Genomic DNA, 20,971 nt, shown 5'->3' on the forward strand with positions numbered 1-20,971 from the left:
AACTGGTCCAGTTTCAACACTAATCACCACGCGAGGCCACACAACAGCTGCAGTGGGAGACAAGGAACAGGAGGAGGCCACTCAGCCCCTTAAGCCTGTTATGCCATTCAATTAAAAAGAGATTGACTTGCATTTATATAGCGCCTTTCACGACCACCGGATGTCTCAAAGCGCTTTACAGTATTGAAGTACTTTTTGAAGTACAGTCACTGCTGTAATGTGGGAAACGTGGCAGCCAATTTGCACACAGTAAGCTCCCACAAACGTGGGAATGTGATAATGACCAGATAATCTGTTTTTTTGTGATGTTGATTGAAGGATAAATATCCCCAGGACAGCGGGGATAACTCCCCTGTTCTTCTTTGAAATAGTGGCCATGGGATCTTTTACGTCCACCTGAGAGGGCAGACGGGGCCTCTGGTTTAACATCGCATCCGAAAAACGGCATCTCCGACAGTGCAGTGCTCCCTCAGCACTGTTCTGGAGTGTCGGCCTAGATTTTTTTGTTTTTATTTTTAGATCGTGGCCAGTGTTTCCTGTAAGCTGTGCTTTGTTCTGCACGCCGTGTTTCTTTTCATGTGTGGTCCCTTTAAATTTCTGCGCATGAGTGGCACTTGCAATGTAAACGCCGGTGAGCAGCCTGCATGGGATCATTCAGATTATTGCCCAACCGAGTGCACACATCTTAGCGGGAACTTTGATCATGGCTCATCTGTATCTTAGCTCTATTTACCCGCCAAGGTTCCCTATCGTTTAATAGCCTTGCTGAACAAAAGTCTAACCATCGCAGTTTTGAATTTTTCAATTGATCTCAACAGTATTTTGGGGGAGAAAGTTCCAGATTCCCACTGCCCTTTGTGTGAAGAAGTGCTTCCTGACATCACCCCTGAATGGCCTGGCTCTAATTTTAAGGTTCTGCCCCTCGCCCACCAAAGGAAATAGTTGATTTCAATCAACCCTATCCAATCCTTTAATCATTTCAAACTCGGGAAATGGAACAGTGTTGCACTTTTGCACTAAGGGGACAATTGTTTCTGAAGTTGGGGCACATACTTTCCCATTGGTGGCAAATACTGAGGGAGCGCTGCACTGACGGAGGGGCAGTGCCGAGGGAGCGCTGCACTGACGGAGGGGCAGTGCTGAGGGAGCGCTGCACTGACGGAGGGGCAGTGCCGAGGGAGCGCTGCACTGACGGAGGGGCAGTGCCGAGGGAGCGCTGCACTGACGGAGGGGCAGTGCTGAGGGAGCGCTGCACTGACGGAGGGGCAGTGCTGAGGGAGCGCTGCACTGACGGAGGGGCAGTGCTGAAGGACTCCCTAAGCAAATGCTTTATACGGAGCTCTTTCATCGTAAATGAGCCAAAGGAGGACAGCGGAAACGTTATAAGGACACCCTCAAAGCCTCCCTGGTAAAGTGTGACATCACCACTGACACCTGGGAGACCCTGGCCGAAGACGGCCCGAGGTGGAGAAAGTACATCCAGGAGGGCGTCAAGCTCTTCGAGTCCCAATGCAAAAAGCATGAAGAGGCCAAGCGCAGGCAGCGGAAGGAGCGCGCGGCAAACCAGCCCCACCGACCCCTTCCCGCGACGAATGTGTGTCCCACCTGTAACAGGGTCTGTGGCTCTCGTATGGGACTGTTCAGCCATCAAAGAACTCACTTTGGGAGTGGAAGCAAGTCTTCCTCGATTCTGAGGGACTGCCTATGATGGCTGAGGGAGCGCCGCACTGTCAGAGGGGCAGTACTGCGGGAGCGTCGCACTGTCAGAAGGGCAGCACTGAGGGAGCGCCGCACTGTCGGAGGGGCAGCACTGAGGGAGCGCCGCACTGTCGGAGGGGCAGTACTGAGGAAGCGTTGCACTATCAGAGGTGCTGGCTTTCAGACAATTCATTAAACCGACGTCCCATCTGCCCTCTCAGGTTGACGTAATAGATCCCATGGCACGATTTTGATGAAGAGCGGGGGAGTTCTCCCCGGTGACCTGGGCCAATATTTATCCCTCAGCCAACATCTGAAAGACTGATCATTGAGTCATTTTACTTTGCTGTTTGTAAAACCTTGATGTGCACAAATTGCCTGCCCCCCTCTCCTCATTACAACAGTGACTGCTCTTCAAAAAGTACTTAATTGGCTGTAAAGCCCTTTGGAATGTAATGTGGTCATGAAAGGCTGGATAGAAATGCAAGTTCTTTCTTCCTTAGTGGCAAAGCCTTCATCTGCCCGTCCACAGCATGCCGGAATCCGTGCCAATTTTTATGGCGTTTTTCCTATCTCACTTTTTCTCTCTTTCTTTCTCTCTCTCTCCACCTGATGAAGCTATCCTCCAAAACTCCTTCCCTTGTATGACTTCCATCCTGCAGTGTCTGCGCCCTCCCCGCCCCCGGCTCCCCATCAGACCCGCTCACAGCCAAATGCGCTGGGCAGCACAGCACACGCAGCGAAGCTCAGTCTCTGCTGCGACGTGCCATCTGCTGCCCCCATCTGCCGCCGTCTCCCTTTACTCCCTCATGTCGGAAATTATCTGTGATCAGCAAAATAAATACCTCGCCATCTGAGGTTAATTTTCAGATGATTTCTTCAGTCAGAAAATAAGTTTTTATAAACATCTCGGAGCTCTCAGCTCAATATCATCTGGCCACCGTTTCTGCGTGCAGAGCAAGATCCCACAAGCAGCAACGCGGTTTCACGGCCAGTTAATCTGGTTTTGGTGGAGTTGATTGAGAGAATTCACAGTCCAGATACCCAGAGCCGATGTTCCTGTTATTTTTATTTCTGGATGCACTACCCCTTTAAGGGGCTGCCCGGCCCATTAAAAGTTATCGCGCATGCACGTTTATTTTCCATTATAAAGCTGCAGCCGCTCAGCTTGACAGGAACATGGCTACCAGCCCTCCCCTTCTTCCAATTGCGCCATGGCTTCTTCAGTATCTACCTGAGCCAAGAGGAAGAATTAACATCATTGTTTAATGTCTCAACTGAAGGATGCTAGCCTTGCAATGCAGCACCCCTCTCTTCATTCCCCCCCCCCCCCACCCCCACCCTGGAAGGTCAGCCTTAAGTTTTGTGCATGGGAATTGAACCCACAAATGTCACAATCAGATTGGAGAGCTATCACTGAGCTGAGCCGGGACGGGAAGCCTGCACTGAGGGGTCGGAGGCCGTGGACAGTGTAGTGCGCCACTCACTCTCCTTTCCTTTTGGAGGCTCTGTTTTACAGAGAATTAAAAGAAAGACTTGCATTTATATAGCGTCTTTCAAAACCACCGGACGTCCCAAAGCGCTTTACAGCCAATGAAGTACTTTTCGAGTGTAGTCGCTGTTGTAATGTGGGAAATGCTGCACTGTTGGAGGGGCAGTACTGAAGGAGCCAATTTGCTCATAGCAAGCTCCCACAAACAGTAATGTGATAATGACCAGATAATCGTTTTTTGTTATGTTGATTGAGGGCTAGATATTGGCTCCAGGACACCGGGGATAACTCCCCTGCTCTTCTTCGAAATAGCCATGGGATCTTTTATGTCCACCTGAGAGGGCAGACGGGGACTCGCTTTAACGTCTCTTCCGAAAGACGGCACCTCTGACAGTGCAGCACTGCCCCTCCAACAGTGCGGCGCTCCCTCAGCACTGCCCCTCCGACAGTGCGGCGCTCCCTCAGCCCTGCCCCTCCGACAGTGCAGCGCTCCCTCAGCACTGCCCCTCCGACAGTGCAGCGCTCCCTCAGTACTCACTGGGAGTGTCAGCCTAGATTGATGTGCTGAAGTTCCTGGAATGGGATAACACAGAATATACAGCACACAACAAGGCCATTCAGCCCAGCATGTCTCTCAGGTGTTTATGCATCACACCAGTCTTCCCCCATTCCATCTACCTCATCCCAGCCTTTCAGCATATCTTTCTATTTCCTTTTCACTCATGTACTCAGCTAGTTTAGTTTTGAAAGGATATAAGTTATTTCCTTGAAGTACTTCCTGTGGTAGCAAGTTCCACATTCTAACCACTCGCTGAGTAAAGATATTTCTCCTTATTTTCCAATTGGATTGTTTACTAACTATCATGTATTTATAGTAACTATCTTGTATTTCAGGTAGTTTAAACGCAGCCTTGGATGCGCTTAATGCATCACTGCACTGGCATTTGCACTGGGAATCTCACTAAGTCTCCAGGTGGCTTGTTAGCGGGAATAGGAATGCCAGCCTGGTGCAGTTGGAGGTGCTATTCTGGGGTAAAGTGTATTGTTGAAGCTGTATAGAGGGAGCTTTACTCGGCATCTAAACTATGTTGCATCGGACCTGTGAATAGGGATGTAGCAACAGGGGGAGGCCATTCAACCCCTCGAACCTGTTTCGTCATTCTGTTAGATCGTGGCTGATCTGTACGTCAGTTCCAGTTACCCGCCTTTTCTCCTCGGTGCTGACTATCGCTCTCGGTCTTGAAAATGTCAACTTGACCCCCAGCATCCACAGCTGTTCTGTGGAGAGAGTTCCAGATTTTCACTACCCTTTGTGTGGAAAAAAGGCTTCCTGATTTCCCTACTGAAAGGCCGAGCTCTAATTTTAAGATTGTGCCCCCTTGTTCTGGATTTCCCCCAGCAGAGGAAATCATTTCTCTGTATCGATCCTATCGAATTCCTTTGTCATTTTGAACACCTCAATTAGATCACCCTTCAACCATCTAAACTCACGGGAATACAAGCCCTTTAATCCCTGGTATAATTCTGGTGAATCTGCACTGCTCCCTCTCCGAGGCCGATATATCCTCCCTGAGGGGCAGGGCCCAAAACTCAATGCAGTTACTCCAGGCGGGGTCTGACCAGAGTTCTGTATAACTGAAACATCACTTGCTCACTTTTGTATTCCAGCCCCGTTGAGATATAAAGGCCAACATTCTATTAGTCTTTTTTGATTAATTCTTGTACCTGTGCACGAGCTTTTAGTGATTAGTTTGTCAGTCAATGTTCACTAGGAGAGACTTAATGTTACACATTGAAAAGGAGCAGGATAGATTCCTGATTGGCCAGATTGTTGCCGATTCTGGAGGAAAATGGTGGTAATCTTTTTTAGTTACCCAATTAACAGGATGTGGGCATCGCTGGCAAGGCCGGCATTTATTGCCCACCCCTAATTGCCCCTTGAGAAGGTGGTGGTGAGCCACCTTCTTGAACCACTGCAGTCCGTGTGGTGAAGGTGCTCCCACAGTGCTGTTGGGGAGGGAGTTCCAGGACTTTGACCCCAGCGACGATGAAGGAACAGCCGATATATGTGACTTAGCAGGGAATTTAGAGGTCCTTCTAGGTGGTAGAGGTCGCAGGTTTGGGAGGTACTGCTGAAGAAGCCTTGGTGAGTTGCTGCAGTGCATCTTGTCGATGGTGCACACTGCAGCCACGGTGCACTGGTGGTGGAGGGAGTGAATGTTGATGGTGGTGGATGGGGTGCTGATCAAGCGGGCTGCTTTGTCCTGGATGGTGCCGAGCTTCTGGAGTGTTGTTGGAGCTGCACTCATCCAGGCAAGTGGAGAGTATTCCATTACATTTTTAGACCTCAATGGCGTAGTTAGTAGAGCATAATGTATAACCGTGCTGGAAGATCCTAGCTCTGATTGGCTAGTCTGTGTCGAGGTAGGAAAGCTTCCATTTGGGCTGGGGAGAGGGTCGGTCCTCGTTACCTCCTCAGTGTGTGTTGGGAAATGCGTGTGTTGGCGAGTGTCTGAGCCCATTCAACCATTTCCCAACATTCGGTACCCCCAGCAGGAGAGTAAAAAGAAAAGAAAGACTTACATTTATATGGCGCCTTTCATGACCACCGGACGTCGCAAAGCGCTTTACAGCCAATGAAGTACTTTTGGAGTGCAGTCACTGTTGTAATGTGGGAAACGCAGCAGCCAACTTGTGCACAGCAAGCTCCCACAAACACCAATGTGACAATGACCAGATAATCTATTTTTGTTATGTTGATTGAGGAATAAATATTGGCCGCAGGTTACCGGGGATAACTCCCCTGCTCCTCTTCGAAATAGTGGCCGTGAGATCTTTTCTGTCCACCCGAGAGAGCAGACGAGGCCTCAGTTTAACGTCCCATCTGAAAGATGGCACCTCCGGCAGTGCAGCATTCCCTCAGTACTGCACTGGGAGTGTCAGCCTAGATTTTTGTGCTGAAGTCCCTAGACTGGGACTGGACCCACAGTTTCTGACTCCCGAGGCGAGAGCGCTGCCCACTGAGCCACTGGCTGACGCAGAGTTGGAGAGAAATTGAGGACAGAATGTACTCACAATTGTGCAGCTTTGTTGTGTTGCTTTTCTCATTGTCTGCTTCATGTAATTGCAGCGCTGATCAATCTGCTCAAGTTCCTGATGTCGAATGAGACTGTGCTCCTGGGGAAATACAACATCTTTGCTCTGGCCTTAATGGTGAGACATTATTTTTCAATCTATTCACATTCTCTGTTTTCCCCCAAGTGTCTTGCAGCGGGCCCTCGATGATAGGACAGCGAGGCTGCACTGTCTCACTGTGTGACTGACTGACCCCTCAATAGAGCGGCCCCCTCACTGTGTGACCGACTGATCCCTCGATAGTGTAGCCCCCTCACTGTATGACTGATCCATCGATAGTGTGGCTCTGTCACTGTAGGACTGACCCCTCGATAGTGCGGCCCTGTGGGGCACAGATGCCTCTTTCAGTTCATGGCTACGATGAAAGCTTGTGGGATCCAGGCAGACGTTACAAATGGATACTGAATTGGCTGGAAAATATAAAACAGGGTATGGTTATCAGGATCGATATTTCTAATTGGAAAACCTGCCGCGCCCCGGGAACTTGGCTACAGAAATCGTTCAGCTGGTGATCTTTATAAATGACAATAAGAGATACGACACTAAACGGAATTGTAAAGTTTGCAGATTGCAGCAAAAAGGAGAATTTTACAATTGATAGATTGCTGTTCAGAGTAACCAAGCAACAAAAACCTAGCAACCGGCTAGATGAATGTCATATGACAGTTGATATGGAATCTTTGGGAACATGACAAGGCCGTCAGACTCAACAAGCTCGTTAATTATTCATGGTCCTCGAACTCTCAGACCCACCTCCTCACCATCGCCCGCAGTCCCAACCCCCCTCAACAAATGGATCAGTTTGTCTCGTGAGCCCACTTTAACCGCCCACGCTGCAACGCCCTTCCCTGGCAGCCTGTTCCAAGCAGGCTTTCTTGATCTGAGCCAAGAAATTACTACTAAATGTCACACATCGTGTAATATATTTGCTTCATGGGTTCTTTGCTTAAGAATTCATAGCAGCACATTGCTATTAAGAACTAGTTGATTTATTAGCAAAAGGTTTAACAATCATACTACACATTACCAGTTCATCCACCAGGCTCACAACCACCTGCCTCATTGTGGATCCTCCGAATCCAACTGGCTGGGGTTTTATTGAGTCTTGTGAACATCACGTGACTGGTTAAGCCACTTCCAACTCAACAGCTCTACCAACCTGTGTGCATGCTCACAGGTGCATACATTACAACCGTCCTGACTTGGAAATATATTGGCCGTTCCTTTATCATCGCTGGGTCAAAATCCTGGAACTCCCTCCCTAACAGCATTGTGGGAGCACCTTCACCACACGGACTGCAGTGGTTCAAGAAGGCGGCTCACCACCACCTTCTCAAGGGCAATTAGGGATGGGTAATAAATGCCGGCCTTGCCAGTGACACCCATATCCCAGGAACAATTTTTTTTTTAAAGAATTCGTCCCTCTGCTATTTCAGCAGAGACACTAACCCGTTCAGAATAAACAGCTTATCACTTGCATTAGTGTAGCACACAGAGAACAGGAGGAGGCCAGTCAGCCCCTCCAACCAGCGTGCAATCCGATCATGCCTGATCTGTATGTTAACTCCACTTACCTGCTTCGAGTCCATAACCCTTAATAAGGCCCAACACTAATCGATCAATCCCAGTTTATTGATCCCCAGCCACCAAAGATTTTTGGGAAGAGAGTTCCAAATTCCCACTCCCCTTTGTGTGAAGAAGCGCTTCCTAACATCATCCCTGAACGGCCTGGCTCTAATTTTGAGGTTATGCCCCCCTTGTTCTGGACTCCCCCCACCAGAGGAAATAGTTTCTCTCCATCTACCCTATCAACTTCTTTAATCATCTTAAACACCTCAATTAGATCACCCCCTTAATCTTCTAAACTCATGGTAATGCAAGCCAAGACAATCCTGTGCAATCTGTCCTCAAAATATAACCCTTTTAACCAGAGGAATGTCACGTGGGCAGGTTTCCCCATTTGTCTGTCAATAACGACAGCTGGAATGTCTTAAAATGTAGGCGATAGTCTGACTACGGCGACACTAACTGAGGTGGTGCAGGGAGACCGTACCCGTTGAGGTAGTGGGGGGATTGTCCTTTGAGGAGAGATTGAGTAGACTAGGCTTATATTCTCTGGAGTTTAGAAAAATGAGACATGATCTCTTACAGGGCTTGACAGGGTAGATGCAGGGAGGATGTTTCCCCCTGGCTGGGGAGTCTAGAACCAGGGGGTCGCAGAATAAGGGGTCGGCATTTAGGACGGAGATGAGGAGGAATTTCTTCACTCAGAGGGTGGTGAATCTTTGGAATTCTCTGCCCCAGAGGGCTGTGGGTGCTCAGTCATTGAGTATATTCAAGGCTGAGATCGATAGATTTTTGGATATTAAGGGAATCAAGGGATTATGGGAACAGTGCAGGAAGGTGGAGTGGAGGTCGATGATCAGCCATGATCTCATTGAATGGCAGAGCAGGCTCGAGGGGCCGAATGGCCAACTCCTGTTCCTAGTTCTTATGTTCTTATGTAGTGTGGCGGTCTCTGAAGGTTTCACTGACACGCGCCGCCAAGTGTGAGCTTTTTTGGCCATCCTCCGCAAACCGTGAGGGAATAATTGGACGGGATCTCCCTTTGGTTGCAGGTGGTGAATTTATTCAATGTGTTTATTACATACGGCGACACTTTCCTCCCCACGCCCAGCAGTTATGATGAACTTTACTACGAGATAATTCGGATGCACCAGGTCTTCGAAAATTTATATTCAATGGGTGAGCTTCAATTATTTTTTACTGAGAAACTCAGTTGAAAGAAAGAAAAACCTGCATTTCTATAGCGCCTTTCGCAACCTCAGCATATCCCAAAGCGCTTTACAGCCAATGAAGTACTTTTGGGGTGTAGTCACTGTTATATTTTAGGAAGCGCGGTAGCCAATTTGTGCACAGCAAGCTCCCGCAAACAGCAGTGAGATAATGACCAGATAATCTGTTTTTAGTGATTATGGTTGGAGGCTAAACATTGGCCCAGGATACCGGGAATAACTCTCCTGCTCTTCTTGGAATAGTGGGCGTGGGATCTTTTACATCCACCTGAAAGGGCTGACGGGGCATCGGTTTAATGCCTCACCTGAAAGACGGCACCTCCGACAGTGCAGCACTCCCTCAGTACTGCCCCTCCGACAGTGCAATGCTTCTTCAGTACTGCACTGGGAGCATCAGCCTAGATCTATGTGCTCAAATCTCTGGAGTGGGACTCGAACCCACGGCCTTCTCACTCGACCTCTTGTACGTCTCCTTCACTTTACCCCACAATTATCAGCGTCGTTTTTAGTCACCTCGGTCCCACTCCGTAGAATTCCCTCTCCAAACTCCTCTCCTTTAAGAGCGTCCTTAAAGCTCCTCTCATACCTTTGCCCACCCCTCCTGAATCTCTCTTCCTTTGGCTCCGCGTCCATTTCTTCCCTTGCGCTTCTGCGAAGCTCCCTGGGTCGTTTTACTACGTCAAAAGCGCTACTGGAACGCAGGTTGTTGCTGGGCATGTATCGCACACGAGGTTGTGCTCAAGCGAATCGCTATAAATGTGTTCCTGGACAGGTTTGAAACAGACGCTGGTAACCTTTGTTTTTGCTCTCTCGCAGTCTTGAGGCTTTCGACGAACAGCGGTCAGTGGAAGGAGCCAGCGAGCAAAGTGACGCACGCACTGATCAATGTCAGGTAAGGAACGCACATGAGCGGCAAGTGGGGAGCATAAACCCCAGCCTAGACCAGGTGGGCCGAATGGCCTCTTTTTGTGCTGTAGACTCGAATGTAAGCGGGGGCCACATTCACTGGCCTTCCTTCGGTTGATCCAGGCTAGTTTGGGAATGTTGTGATACAAATGTTAGATCAGTTGACAACACCAGCGGCAGGTCGGGGTCATAAAAGGCGAGCAGCCTTGGGAGCAGGGTGGAGGTGTACCACTTCAGGGAGCAGGTGCAGGAGGGCGACGGCAGTGATAATGGCAACTGGATTGGACGTCCCCATAATCCAGGCCACTGATTGGAGCGTGGGCAGGTGCAGCAGGAGCGGCGAGCGATCGAGGCCCAGCAGAGGTGAGGGCGCAGGGGCAGCATGGGCCAGCCCACACTGCGATGTCCATGCAGCAGAGCAGGGTAATCCTTGCCACTGGACCAAGACCTAGCTCTGCAAGCCCGTGTGGTGGCTGGTGTGCAACGGCCACCACACATTAAAAAAATCCACACACAGGCATCTTCCACCCTTCAAGATTTAGTTAGGGACTTGGAATATTAGGTCCCTCATTAAAACACCTGTGATCTCATCCCTTTTTGATGTGGAAGCAAGTCACCCTCGATACAAGGGACTGCCGAAGAAGAAGGCGACATCACCTGTGCAGTTATTAAGCCCAATAACGTACAAATATGTACCACAATAACGCAGCGTTTTGTTTCAAATATAGGGGAGTGTTAAAAAAGAAAGAACTTGCACTTATGGCGCTTGTCACGACCACCGGACGTCTCTTTACAGTCAGCGAAGTACTTTTTTCGAAGTGCGGTTGTAATGTGGGAAACACAGCAGCCAGCTTACGCATAGCAAGCTCCCACAATCAGCAATATGATAATGACCAGATAATCTGCTTTAGTGATGTTGATTGAGGGATAAATATTGGCCCAGGACACCGGGGTTAACTCCCCTGCTGCTCTTCGAAATTGTGCCATGGGATCTTTTACATGCACCCGAGAGAGCAGACGGGACTTGATTTAACGTCTCATCTGAAAGACGGCATCTCCGGCAGTGCAGCGCTCCCTCAGCACTGCAGTGGAGTGCCAGCCTAGATTCTTGTGTTCTAGTCTCTAGAGTGAGACTTGAACCCAAAACCGTCTGACTCAGATACGAGAGTGCTGATCACTGAGCCACGGCTGACGTGTACTCGGTAACAGGCCGGACGGTCTGGCACCTGGGCAGGACCGGAACCAATGTCCGAGGGGGAGTGTTTGCTAGTGCTGTTGGGGAGGAGTTAAACTAATATGGCAGGGGGATGGGAACCAATGCAGGGAGACAGAGGGAAACAAAATGGAGACAGAAGCAAAGGACAGAGAGGAGGGCAGAGAACCCAAGGCAAAAAACAAAAAGGTCCAATGTACAGCAAAATTCTACAGGGTTAAAGTGCAATAAAAAGGCAAGCCTGAAATCTCGATTCCTCAATGCGAGGAGTATTCGGAACCCAGGAGAGGGCTCTGAGCTAGTTAGAGTGGGTGAGAGCGCAGATGAACAGGACCCCAAGAAAGAATGCAAAAGGCAGGAGGCAACAGAGCAGAGTAGCACTGGGGTAAGTGTAAACCACAAGGTGAGAGGAAGGGACAATATGTATGAAGATAAAGGGGCTGCAGGAGGGGTCAAAACTAAAAATCATGGTTTAAAAGCTAGTATTAAAACACGACCTAAACGCACGCTGCATTCGAAATAAAGTAAATGAGTTGACGGCACAAATCATTACAAATGGGTATGATTTGGTGGTCATTACAGAAACGTGGTTGCAGGGTGGCCAAGACTGGGAATTAAACATACAGGGGTATTTGACAATTCGGAAGGATAGACAAGAAGGGAAAGGAGGTGGGGTAGCTCTGTTAATAAAGGATGATATCAGGGCAGTTGTGAGAGATGATATTGGCTCTAATGAACAAAATGTTGAACCATTGTGGTTGGAGATTAGAGATAGTAAGGGGAAAAAGTCACTGGTGGGTGTAGTTTATAGGCCCCCAAATAATAACTTCACGCTGGGGCGGACAATAATCATGGGAATAATAGAGGCATGTGAAAAGGGAATGGCAGTAATCATGGGGGATTTTAACCTACATATCGATTGGTCAAATCAAATCGCACGGGGTAGCCTGGAGGAGGAATTCATAGAATGCATACGGGATTGTTTCTTAGAACAGTATGTTACAGAACCTACAAGGGAGCAAGCTACCTTAGATCTGGTCCTGTGTAATGAGACAGGAATAATAAACGATCTCCGCGTAAAAGATCCTCTCGGAATGAGTGATCACAGTATGGTTGAATTTGTAATACAGATTGAGGGTGAGGAAGTAGTGTCTCAAACGAGCGTACTATGCTTAAACAAAGGGGACTATAGTGGGATGAGGACAGAGTTAGCTAAAGTAGACTGGAAACACAGACTAAACGGTGGCACAATTGAGGAACAGTGGAGGACTTTTAAGGAGCTATTTCATAGTGCTCAACAAAAATATATTCCAGTGAAAAAGAAGGGTGGTAAGAGAAAGAATAACCAGCCGTGGATAACCAAGGAAATAAAGGAGAGTATCAAATTAAAAACCATGCGTATAAGGTGGCCAAGGTTAGTGAGAAACTAGAAGATTGGGAAAATGTTAAACGACAGCAAAGTATGACTAAAAAAGTAATAAAGAAAGGAAAGATAGATTACGAAAATAAGCTTGCGCAAAACATAAAAACAGATAGTTAAAGCTTTTACCGATATATAAAAAGGAAAAGAGTGACTAAAGTAAATGTTGGTCCTTTAGAAGATTGGAAGGGGCATTTAGTAATGGGAAATGTGGAAATGGCTGAGACCTTAAACAATTATTTTGCTTCCGTCTTCACAGTGGAAGACACAAAAACCATGCCAAAAATGGCTGGTCACGGGAATGTGGGAAGGGAGGACCTTGAGACAATCACTATCACTAGGGAGGTAGTGCTGGACAGGCTAATGGGACTCAAGGTAGACAAGTCCCCTGGTCCTGATGAAATGCATCCCAGGGTATTAAAAGAGATGGTGGAAGTTATAGCAGATGCATTCGTTATAATCTGCCAAAGTTCTCTGGACTCTGGGGAGGTACCAGTGGATTGGAAAGCAGCTAATGTAATGCCTCTGTTTAAAAAAGGGGGCAGACAAAAGGCAGGTAACTATAGGCCGGTTAGTTTAACATCTGTAGTGGGGAAAATGCTTGAAGCTATCATTAAGGAAGAAATAGCGGGACATCAAGATAGGAATAGTGCAATCAAGCAGACGCAACATGGATTCATGAAGGGGAAATCATGTTTAACTAATTTACTGGAATTCTTTGAGGATATAACAAGCATGATGGATAGAGGTGTATCGATGGATGTGGTGTATTTAGATTTCCAAAAGGCATTCGATAAGGTGCCACACAAAAGGTTACTGCAGAAGATAAAGGTACGCGGAGTCAGCGGAAATGTATTAGCATGGATAGAGAATTGGCTGGCTAACAGAAAGCAGAGAGTCGGGATAAGTGGGTCTTTTTCAGGTTGGAAATCGGTGATTAGTGGTCTGCCACAGGGATCGGTGCTGGGACCACAACTGTTTACAATATACATAGATGACCTGGAGGAGGGGACAGAGTGTAGTGTAACAAAATTTGCAGATGACACAAAGATTAGTGGGGAAGCGGGTTGTGTAGAGGACACAGAGAGGCTGCAAAGAGATTTAGACAGGTTAAGCGAGTGGGCTAAGGTTTGGCAGATGGAATACAATGTCGGAAAATGTGAGGTCATCCACCTTGGGGGAAAAAAAACAGTAAAAGGGAATATTATTTGAATGAGGAGAAATTACAACATGCTGCGGTGCAGAGGGATCTGGGGGTCCTTGTGCATGAATCCCAAAAAGTTAGTTTGCAGATACAGCAGGTAATCAGGAAGGCGAATGGAATGTTGGCCTTCATTGCAAGAGGGATGGAGTACAAAAGCAGGGAGGTCCTGCTGCAATTGTACAGGGTATTGGTGAGGCTGCACCTGGAGTACTGCGTGCAGTTTTGGTCACCTTACTTAAGAAAGGATATACTAGCCTTGGAGGAGGTACAGAGACGATTCACTAGGCTGATTCCGGAGATGAGGGGGTTACCTTATGATGATAGATTGAGTAGACTGGGTCTTTACTTGTTGGAGTTCAGAAGGATGAGGGGTGATCTTATAGAAACATTTAAAATAATGAAAGGGATAGACAAGATAGAGGCAGAGAGGTTGTTTCCACTGGTCGGGGAGACTAGAACTAGGGGGCACAGCCGCAAAATACGGGGCAGCCAATTGAAAACCGAGTTGAGAAGGAATTTCTTTTCCCAGAGGGTTGTAAATCTGTGGAATTCTCTGCCCAAGGAAGCAGTTGAGGCTAGCTCATTGAATGTATTCAAATCACAGATAGATAGTTTTTTAACCAATAAGGGAATTGAGGGTTATGGGGAGCGGGCGGGTAAGTGGAGCTGAGTCACGGCCAGATCAGCCATGATCTTTTTAAATGGTGGAGCAAGCTCGAGGGGCAAGATGGCCTACTCCTGTTCCTAATTCTTATGTTCTTATGTAAACAGGCAGTTGGGTGTGACCCCAAAGTATGCTGCGCGCATCCCAGTACAATCGGCCAGTGCATATCAAGCTAGGCGCCTGCATTCAAAGTTTGTAGAGGTCTCTTTGTGTTCTATTTTGTACGTTAATTAGACCCACTAAAGCAGAGACTACCTGAGCAGGATTCTGTTAAAATCAGACACTGCCAGGGAGGGTCATTGAAAATATTTTAGTATTCTCTTTTCCCTGTGTATCGACCTTCCCCAGACCCGCCCAGCTTATCTCCCTCTCTGCTTTGGGATCGCTAAAGTCCCCTTTGCTGCTGTGTTTTCTTTTCCTCGCCAGCACCGAAAGCCCCTCTATGCTTGAGATGCCAGCAGCTGTTTAAGTGCCGCTGCCGCTGGAAATCCCACCCCCCAAAAACTTGTCTTGCTCTCTCCCAGCAGGTGCTGAGCACCAGGTTTGACCCCGAGCTGCCCTCTGAAGCGGCCTAGCGAGCGAGCCACCTAGTCGTAGTAAAATAGCTACACGGCGGTTCAACAAAAGGCTTACCACCATCTTCTTGGGGCAACTTGGGAAGGGCCATAAATGCCGGTCTTGCCTCAGCCCGAGAATAAGAACATAAGAAATAGGAGCAGGAGTTGGCCATTTGGCCTCTCGAGCCCGCTCTGTCATTCAATAAAAACATGTCTGATCTGATCTTGGCCTCAACTCCACTTCCCTGACCGCTCCCCATAACCCTTTATTCCCTTATCACTCAAAAATCTGTCTATCTCCACGTTAAATATATTCAATGACCCAGCCTCCACAGCTCTCTGGGGCAGAGAATTCCACAGATTCACAATCTTCTGAGAGAAGAAATTCCTCCTCATCTCCGTCTTAAATGGCGACCCCTTATTCTGAAACTATGCCCCCTAGTTCTAGATTCCCCCACGAGGGAGAAACATCCTCTTTGTCAAACCCCCTCATAATTTGATATATTTGATTAATTAGAACCCCATCCTCCCCCGCCCCTTGGGAGCAAAGTTTAAAATATTATTGAGTTGTGGCGCGAGGCCAGGTTATCTGTGGGCTTGTGAATGGAGTGTTGGTGGCACGGTGAATTCGTGTGAAGGCCCGACATTCAGCCGGAGCATGAACCCAGTGTGATGGTTCCCCAGAATCGTGTTACATTGTACAGGCCAGCATCCTGGGATAAGCCGCTGTGCAAACATTAAAAGATGTTCTGCACCTGTGAATGAAAGGTGTGCGGTTCACAACGGCTGAAGTCACAGATGAATACATTGAGATATTAATTTCAGTCAACAGCTAATTGATTGGCAAAAAATAATTCAATACATGGATCCTTGGAATTCAGCCGGTGGTTTAATGATTAGATTGAGCCAATAACATAATTAAATTCAGTCAGTAATGCTCTTAATTGTTGAATACATTTAGTAATTTAATAACTATATTCGGTTTGAAGTAATTTGATTATTTAATTAACTTATTTATGAAATTCCTCCGGAATTGTGCGAGTACTGACTATACTTTGAGTGTTTTACCATCAAAGCTGTTAATATCCAAGCTTGTCAAGAGCAAGTTATTATTTAAATGGCGAAAGATTGCAAAGTGCCACAGTACAGTGGGACCTGGGGGTACCTGTGCATGAAACACAAAAGGTTAGTATGCAGGTACAGAAAGTGATCAGGAAGGCCAATGGAATCTTGGCCTTTATTGCAAAGGGGATGGAGTACAAAAGCAGGGAAATCTTGCTACAGTTATACAGGCTATAGGTGAGGCCACACCTGGAATACTGCGTGCAGTTTTGGTTTCCATATTTACGAAAGGATATACTTGTTTTGGAGGCAGTTCAAAGAAGGTTCACTTGGTTGATTCCAGAGATGAGGAGGTTGACTTATGAGAAAAGGTTGAGGAGGTTGGGCCTCTGCACATTGGAATTCAGAAGATTGAGAGGTGATCTTATCGAAACATATAAGATTATGAGGTGGCTTGACAAGGTGGATGCAGAGAGGATGTTTCCACTGATGGGGAGACTAGAACTAGGGGGCATAATCTTAGAATAAGGAGCCGCCCATTTAAAACTGAGATGAGAAGAAAATTATTTTCTCAGAGGGTTGTAAATCTGGAATTCATTTCCTCAGAGAGCTGTGGAAGCTGGGACATGAATAAATTTAAGACAGAGATAGACAATTTCTTAACCGATAAGGGAATGAGGGGTTATGGGGAGCGGGCAGGAAAGTGGACCTGAGTCCATGATCGGATCAGCCATAATCGTATTGGCGGAGCAGGCGCGAGGGGCCGTATGACCTACTCCTGCTCCTATTTCTTATGTATCTACAAATCAGCCCTCACTGTTTACCTACCAATGCTCCATAGACCCACACCCTGAAGCTCTTGCTGCCTGTGTTTTCATCCACCTTAATATCCACCTTAATGAGTTTTTTCACTCATGCCCCCGTTTGATCCATTTTAATCTGTGCCCCCTGGCACTTCATTCCGTTGGCGTGATTTATGTATTTTTCTTTCAGCACAACTTTATTACATATTTTATTCACGTTAAAAAAAAGAACGACCAATTATGACGGTATAAAGAGTGGCTCTCACTTGAAGATACTATTTATAGCTCGCCTGTCACCCTCATTACTTGTTCTGCTTTGAGGAAACAAATGAGGCGCTGCAGTGCCATCGACTGCAGTAATGTAATTGGAATCATTCACCAAGGTGTCGGGTACGGATGCCTCAGTGCTGCTTCAATCCACAGTCGATAGATTGTTTCACATTCACGCACTACCGTTTGATCTTATATCTTCTCTGTTGCCTGCTATTATCTTCACTTTGTCCACTTGCACTCAGTCAGTGACCTCTCTGAGCTTCACACCATTTTGCGCACATGTCCAGATGTACCTGCCCTGGGAGTGTTTGATGGGACAGTATTGACGGAGCTTTATTCTGTATCTAACCCGTGCTGTACTTGCCCTGAGAGTGTTTGATGGGATAATGTAGAGGGAGCTTTACTCTGTATCTAACCCATGCTGTACCTGCCCTGGGAGTGTTTGATGTCGATGTTGGGTGCCCTCAGTGAAATATGATTTCACCTTGATTAGAACAAAATTCACAAAAAATGTTTTGGCAATTTCAGTAAATCTTTTGGGGAAAGAACAGGCATCCATTTCACACGAGGGCCACAGCAGTTAGTCAATAACTGAGATTGATTGGTTAAACAGCCAGGTCCATGATTAATCTCCTCAACTTCCTTAACAACAGCAGCTTGCTCTGCTCAGTGAGGAGAGTTGTGCTGCAACATAAAAACCTGGTGTAGTGGGACGGCAGAACCGATCAGAAAGACGCTGTCGCGTTCCCAGTGCAGGCGGGCGCTGCCTCTGTCCCAGTGCAGGCGGGCGCTGCCTCTGTCCCAGTGCAGGCGGGCGCTGCCTCTGTCCCAGTGCAGGCGGGCGCTGCCTCTGTCCCAGTGCAGGCGGGCGCTGCCTCTGTCACAGTGCAGGCGGGCGCTGCCTCTGTCCCAGTGCAGGCGGGCGCTGCCTCTGTCCCAGTGCAGGCGGGCGCTGCCTCTGTCCCAGTGCAGGCGGGCGCTGCCTCTGTCCCAGTGCAGGCGGGCGCTGCCTCGGTCCCAGTGCAGGCGGGCGCTGCCTCTGTCCCAGTGCAGGCGGGCGCTGCCTCTGTCCCAGTGCAGGCGGGCGCTGCCTCGGTCCCAGTGCAGGCGGGCGCTGCCGCGGTCCCAGTGCAGGCGGGCAGTGTCTTTTCTGCGGTTATCAGTTAGAATCATAGAATCGTACAGCACAAATGGAGGCCACTCAGCCCATCGTGCCTGTGAAGGAGCTGTCCAATTAGTCCTACTTTCCCTGCTCTTCTCCCAGAGCCCTGCATTTTATTCCCCTTCATATAGTTATCCAATTCTCTTTTGAAAGTTACGATTGAATTTGCTTCCACCGCCCTTTCAGGCAGCACATTCCAGATCACAAAAACTCGCTGCGTTAAAAAAAAATTATCCTTATCCTTACCCTGGTCCATTTGCCAATTATCTTAAATCTGTATCCTCTGGTTACCGACCATCTCGCCAGTTTCACCTTATTTTACTCATTAAAACCCCTCGGACGGACCTCTCTCCAGAGCCCTCAGCCCACTGTCCAGTGGCCCAGGCTTTGTTAGCGGAGCAGCCAACGAGGGATTTCTGACCTGGGAACAGGGTGGAGGAACATCAGTTCTACCTGACAGCGAATCAATCGCCGCTGACAGCTGTTGCTTTCTGTCTGTGAGGACCAGTGGGATTCAAGCCCTCGCTTTCTGTGTGTATGAATTCATAAATCTTGCATTAGCAAACTATGACCAGCTGAATATGATATTTTAATGATCAAATTTGTTTTCTGTGCGGAAGCTAAATCAGCACTTTGAACAAATGCCGTTTACATTTTATTTAAATGACGGCTATTTACAACAATGTAAATCAGCAGGCAATCCATCGCGGAAATTCAATTCCATTATCCACACAAGCAACATCTGACATCATTAATCTTCCCTTTCACCTTCGCTATCTGCTCCCTGCATTCTCGCCGTGTTGAAATCAAGACACACCGTCTCCTGCTCTCTCATTCCTTCCCAGGATCTCAGGCCTGTGTGACTCCTCACCAGCCTCAGTCTCTCTTTGCTCTGTCAGGCTAGAAATTTGTGAAGCCTAAACTTAGAATCCTAGAAATTTATGGCACAGAGGGAGTCCATTTCGGCCCATCGTATCTATGCTGGGTGACAAAGAGCAATCCAGCCTAATCCCCCTTTCCAGCTCTTGGTCCGTAGCCCTGTAGGGTTACAGCACTTCAAGTGCACATTGAAGTACTTTTCAAATGCAATGAGGGTTTTTGCCTCTTCCACCCTTTCAGGCAGTGGGTTCTAGACCCCCACCACCCTCTGAGTGAAAATAGTTCTCCTTAACTCCCCTCTAATCCTTCTACCAATTACTTAAAATCTATGGCCCCCTGGTTATTGGGCCCCCTGGTTATTGATCCCTCTGTTAAGGCAAAGAGGTCCTTTCTGTCCTCTCATAATGAGGAGGATCCAAAGAGGCTGCAGAGAGATATAGACAGGTTGACTGAGTGGGCAAGAACATGGCAAATGGAATACAATAAAGTTATCCACTTTGGTAGGAAAGAACAAAGAAGCAGAATATTTGTTGAATGGTGAGAGACTGGGAAATGTTTGGATTCAGCGGGACCTGGGTGTCCTTTCAAGTTCGTCAGGGACAGGAGGGTGTGACAACGAGCCAGGCAGGTATGGAGGACGCAGGATGTAGTGATGGAGGATCCTCAGCCCTGGACCTTGTCTAACAGGTAGGAAGATAAAGAGCGGCCTTGAATTAAAGCAGCGGGGAGAGAATAAAGAGCGAGGTACAGGGGGCCATCCAAGAGGAGGGAGAAGGAAGGAATGTGGTAGTGGTAGGGGACAGTATCGTCAAGGGTATAGATACTGTTTTCTGCAGCCTCAAAACAGAGTCCCGAAGGCTGTGTTGCCTGCCCGGTGCCAGGGTTAAGGACATCTCCTTCTGGCTGGAGAAGAACTTGGAGTGGGAGAGGGAGGATCCAGTTGTTGTGGTCCATGTAGGACCCAACTATATAGGTAGAACTAGGAATGAGGTTCTGCTGAGGGAGTTTGAGGAGCTAGGGTCTAAATTAATAAGCAGAACCTCAAGGGTAATAATCTCTGGGATTACTAAATTGGCATATGGTCAAGCAGATCAGAAAGTTAAATGCATGGATTCAACATTCGGCCCAACCAGTCCATGGCTAAAAGAGTGGTGTGGGAGGAAGGAGTTTGAATTCATGGGGCACTGGCACCAGTACTGGGGAAAGAGGGAGCTGTTCCGTCGGGATGGGCTCCACTTGAACCGTGCTGGAACCAGTGTCCTGGCGAATCGAATAACTAGGGCTTTAAACTAAAAAAAAGGGGGAGGGGTCAGGTGAGGGGAAATTTAGATATCGAAAGAGAGAGGTTAAAGTAATAGAGCAGTGTAGTGATTTGGGTAAAAACAATAAGCAGTGTGTGAAAGAAAGGGGCAGAGAGTTTAATGGTAACAGTGCAGCAGAGAATAAGATCAATAGCAGGGAATAATGGTTAAAAAAAAATTAAATTAAAGGCTCTTTATCTGAATGCACGGAGCATTCATAACAAGATAGAATAACTAGTGGCACAAATTGATCTAGTAGCCATTGCAGAGACGTGGTTGCAAGGTGACCAAGGTTGAGAACTAAATGTTCCAGGGTACTTGACGTTTCGAAAAGGAGGCGAGGTATCCCTAATAATAAAGGATAACATAAGGACAGTGGAGAGATAGGATCTCGGCTCGGAAGATCA

The 20,971-nt window shown here is 47.7% G+C and overlaps 1 protein-coding gene across 3 annotated transcripts in view; it reads left to right on the forward strand.

The window, feature by feature from the left end:
- armh3 (armadillo like helical domain containing 3) overlaps nucleotides 1–20,971 on the forward strand; it is a 222,651-nt gene that overhangs the window by 122,682 nt on the left and 78,998 nt on the right. For all 3 annotated transcript variants that reach the window (XM_070876412.1, XM_070876413.1, XM_070876410.1), the window contains 3 exons: nucleotides 6,321–6,403; nucleotides 8,944–9,070; nucleotides 9,937–10,012. In XM_070876412.1, coding sequence (XP_070732513.1) covers nucleotides 6,321–6,403; nucleotides 8,944–9,070; nucleotides 9,937–10,012 — 286 coding nt within the window. The remainder of the gene's footprint in view (nucleotides 1–6,320; nucleotides 6,404–8,943; nucleotides 9,071–9,936; nucleotides 10,013–20,971) is intronic.

Source organism: Pristiophorus japonicus, chromosome 3 (assembly GCF_044704955.1).
Source record: "Pristiophorus japonicus isolate sPriJap1 chromosome 3, sPriJap1.hap1, whole genome shotgun sequence".
Taxonomy (NCBI): Eukaryota; Metazoa; Chordata; class Chondrichthyes; family Pristiophoridae; genus Pristiophorus; species Pristiophorus japonicus.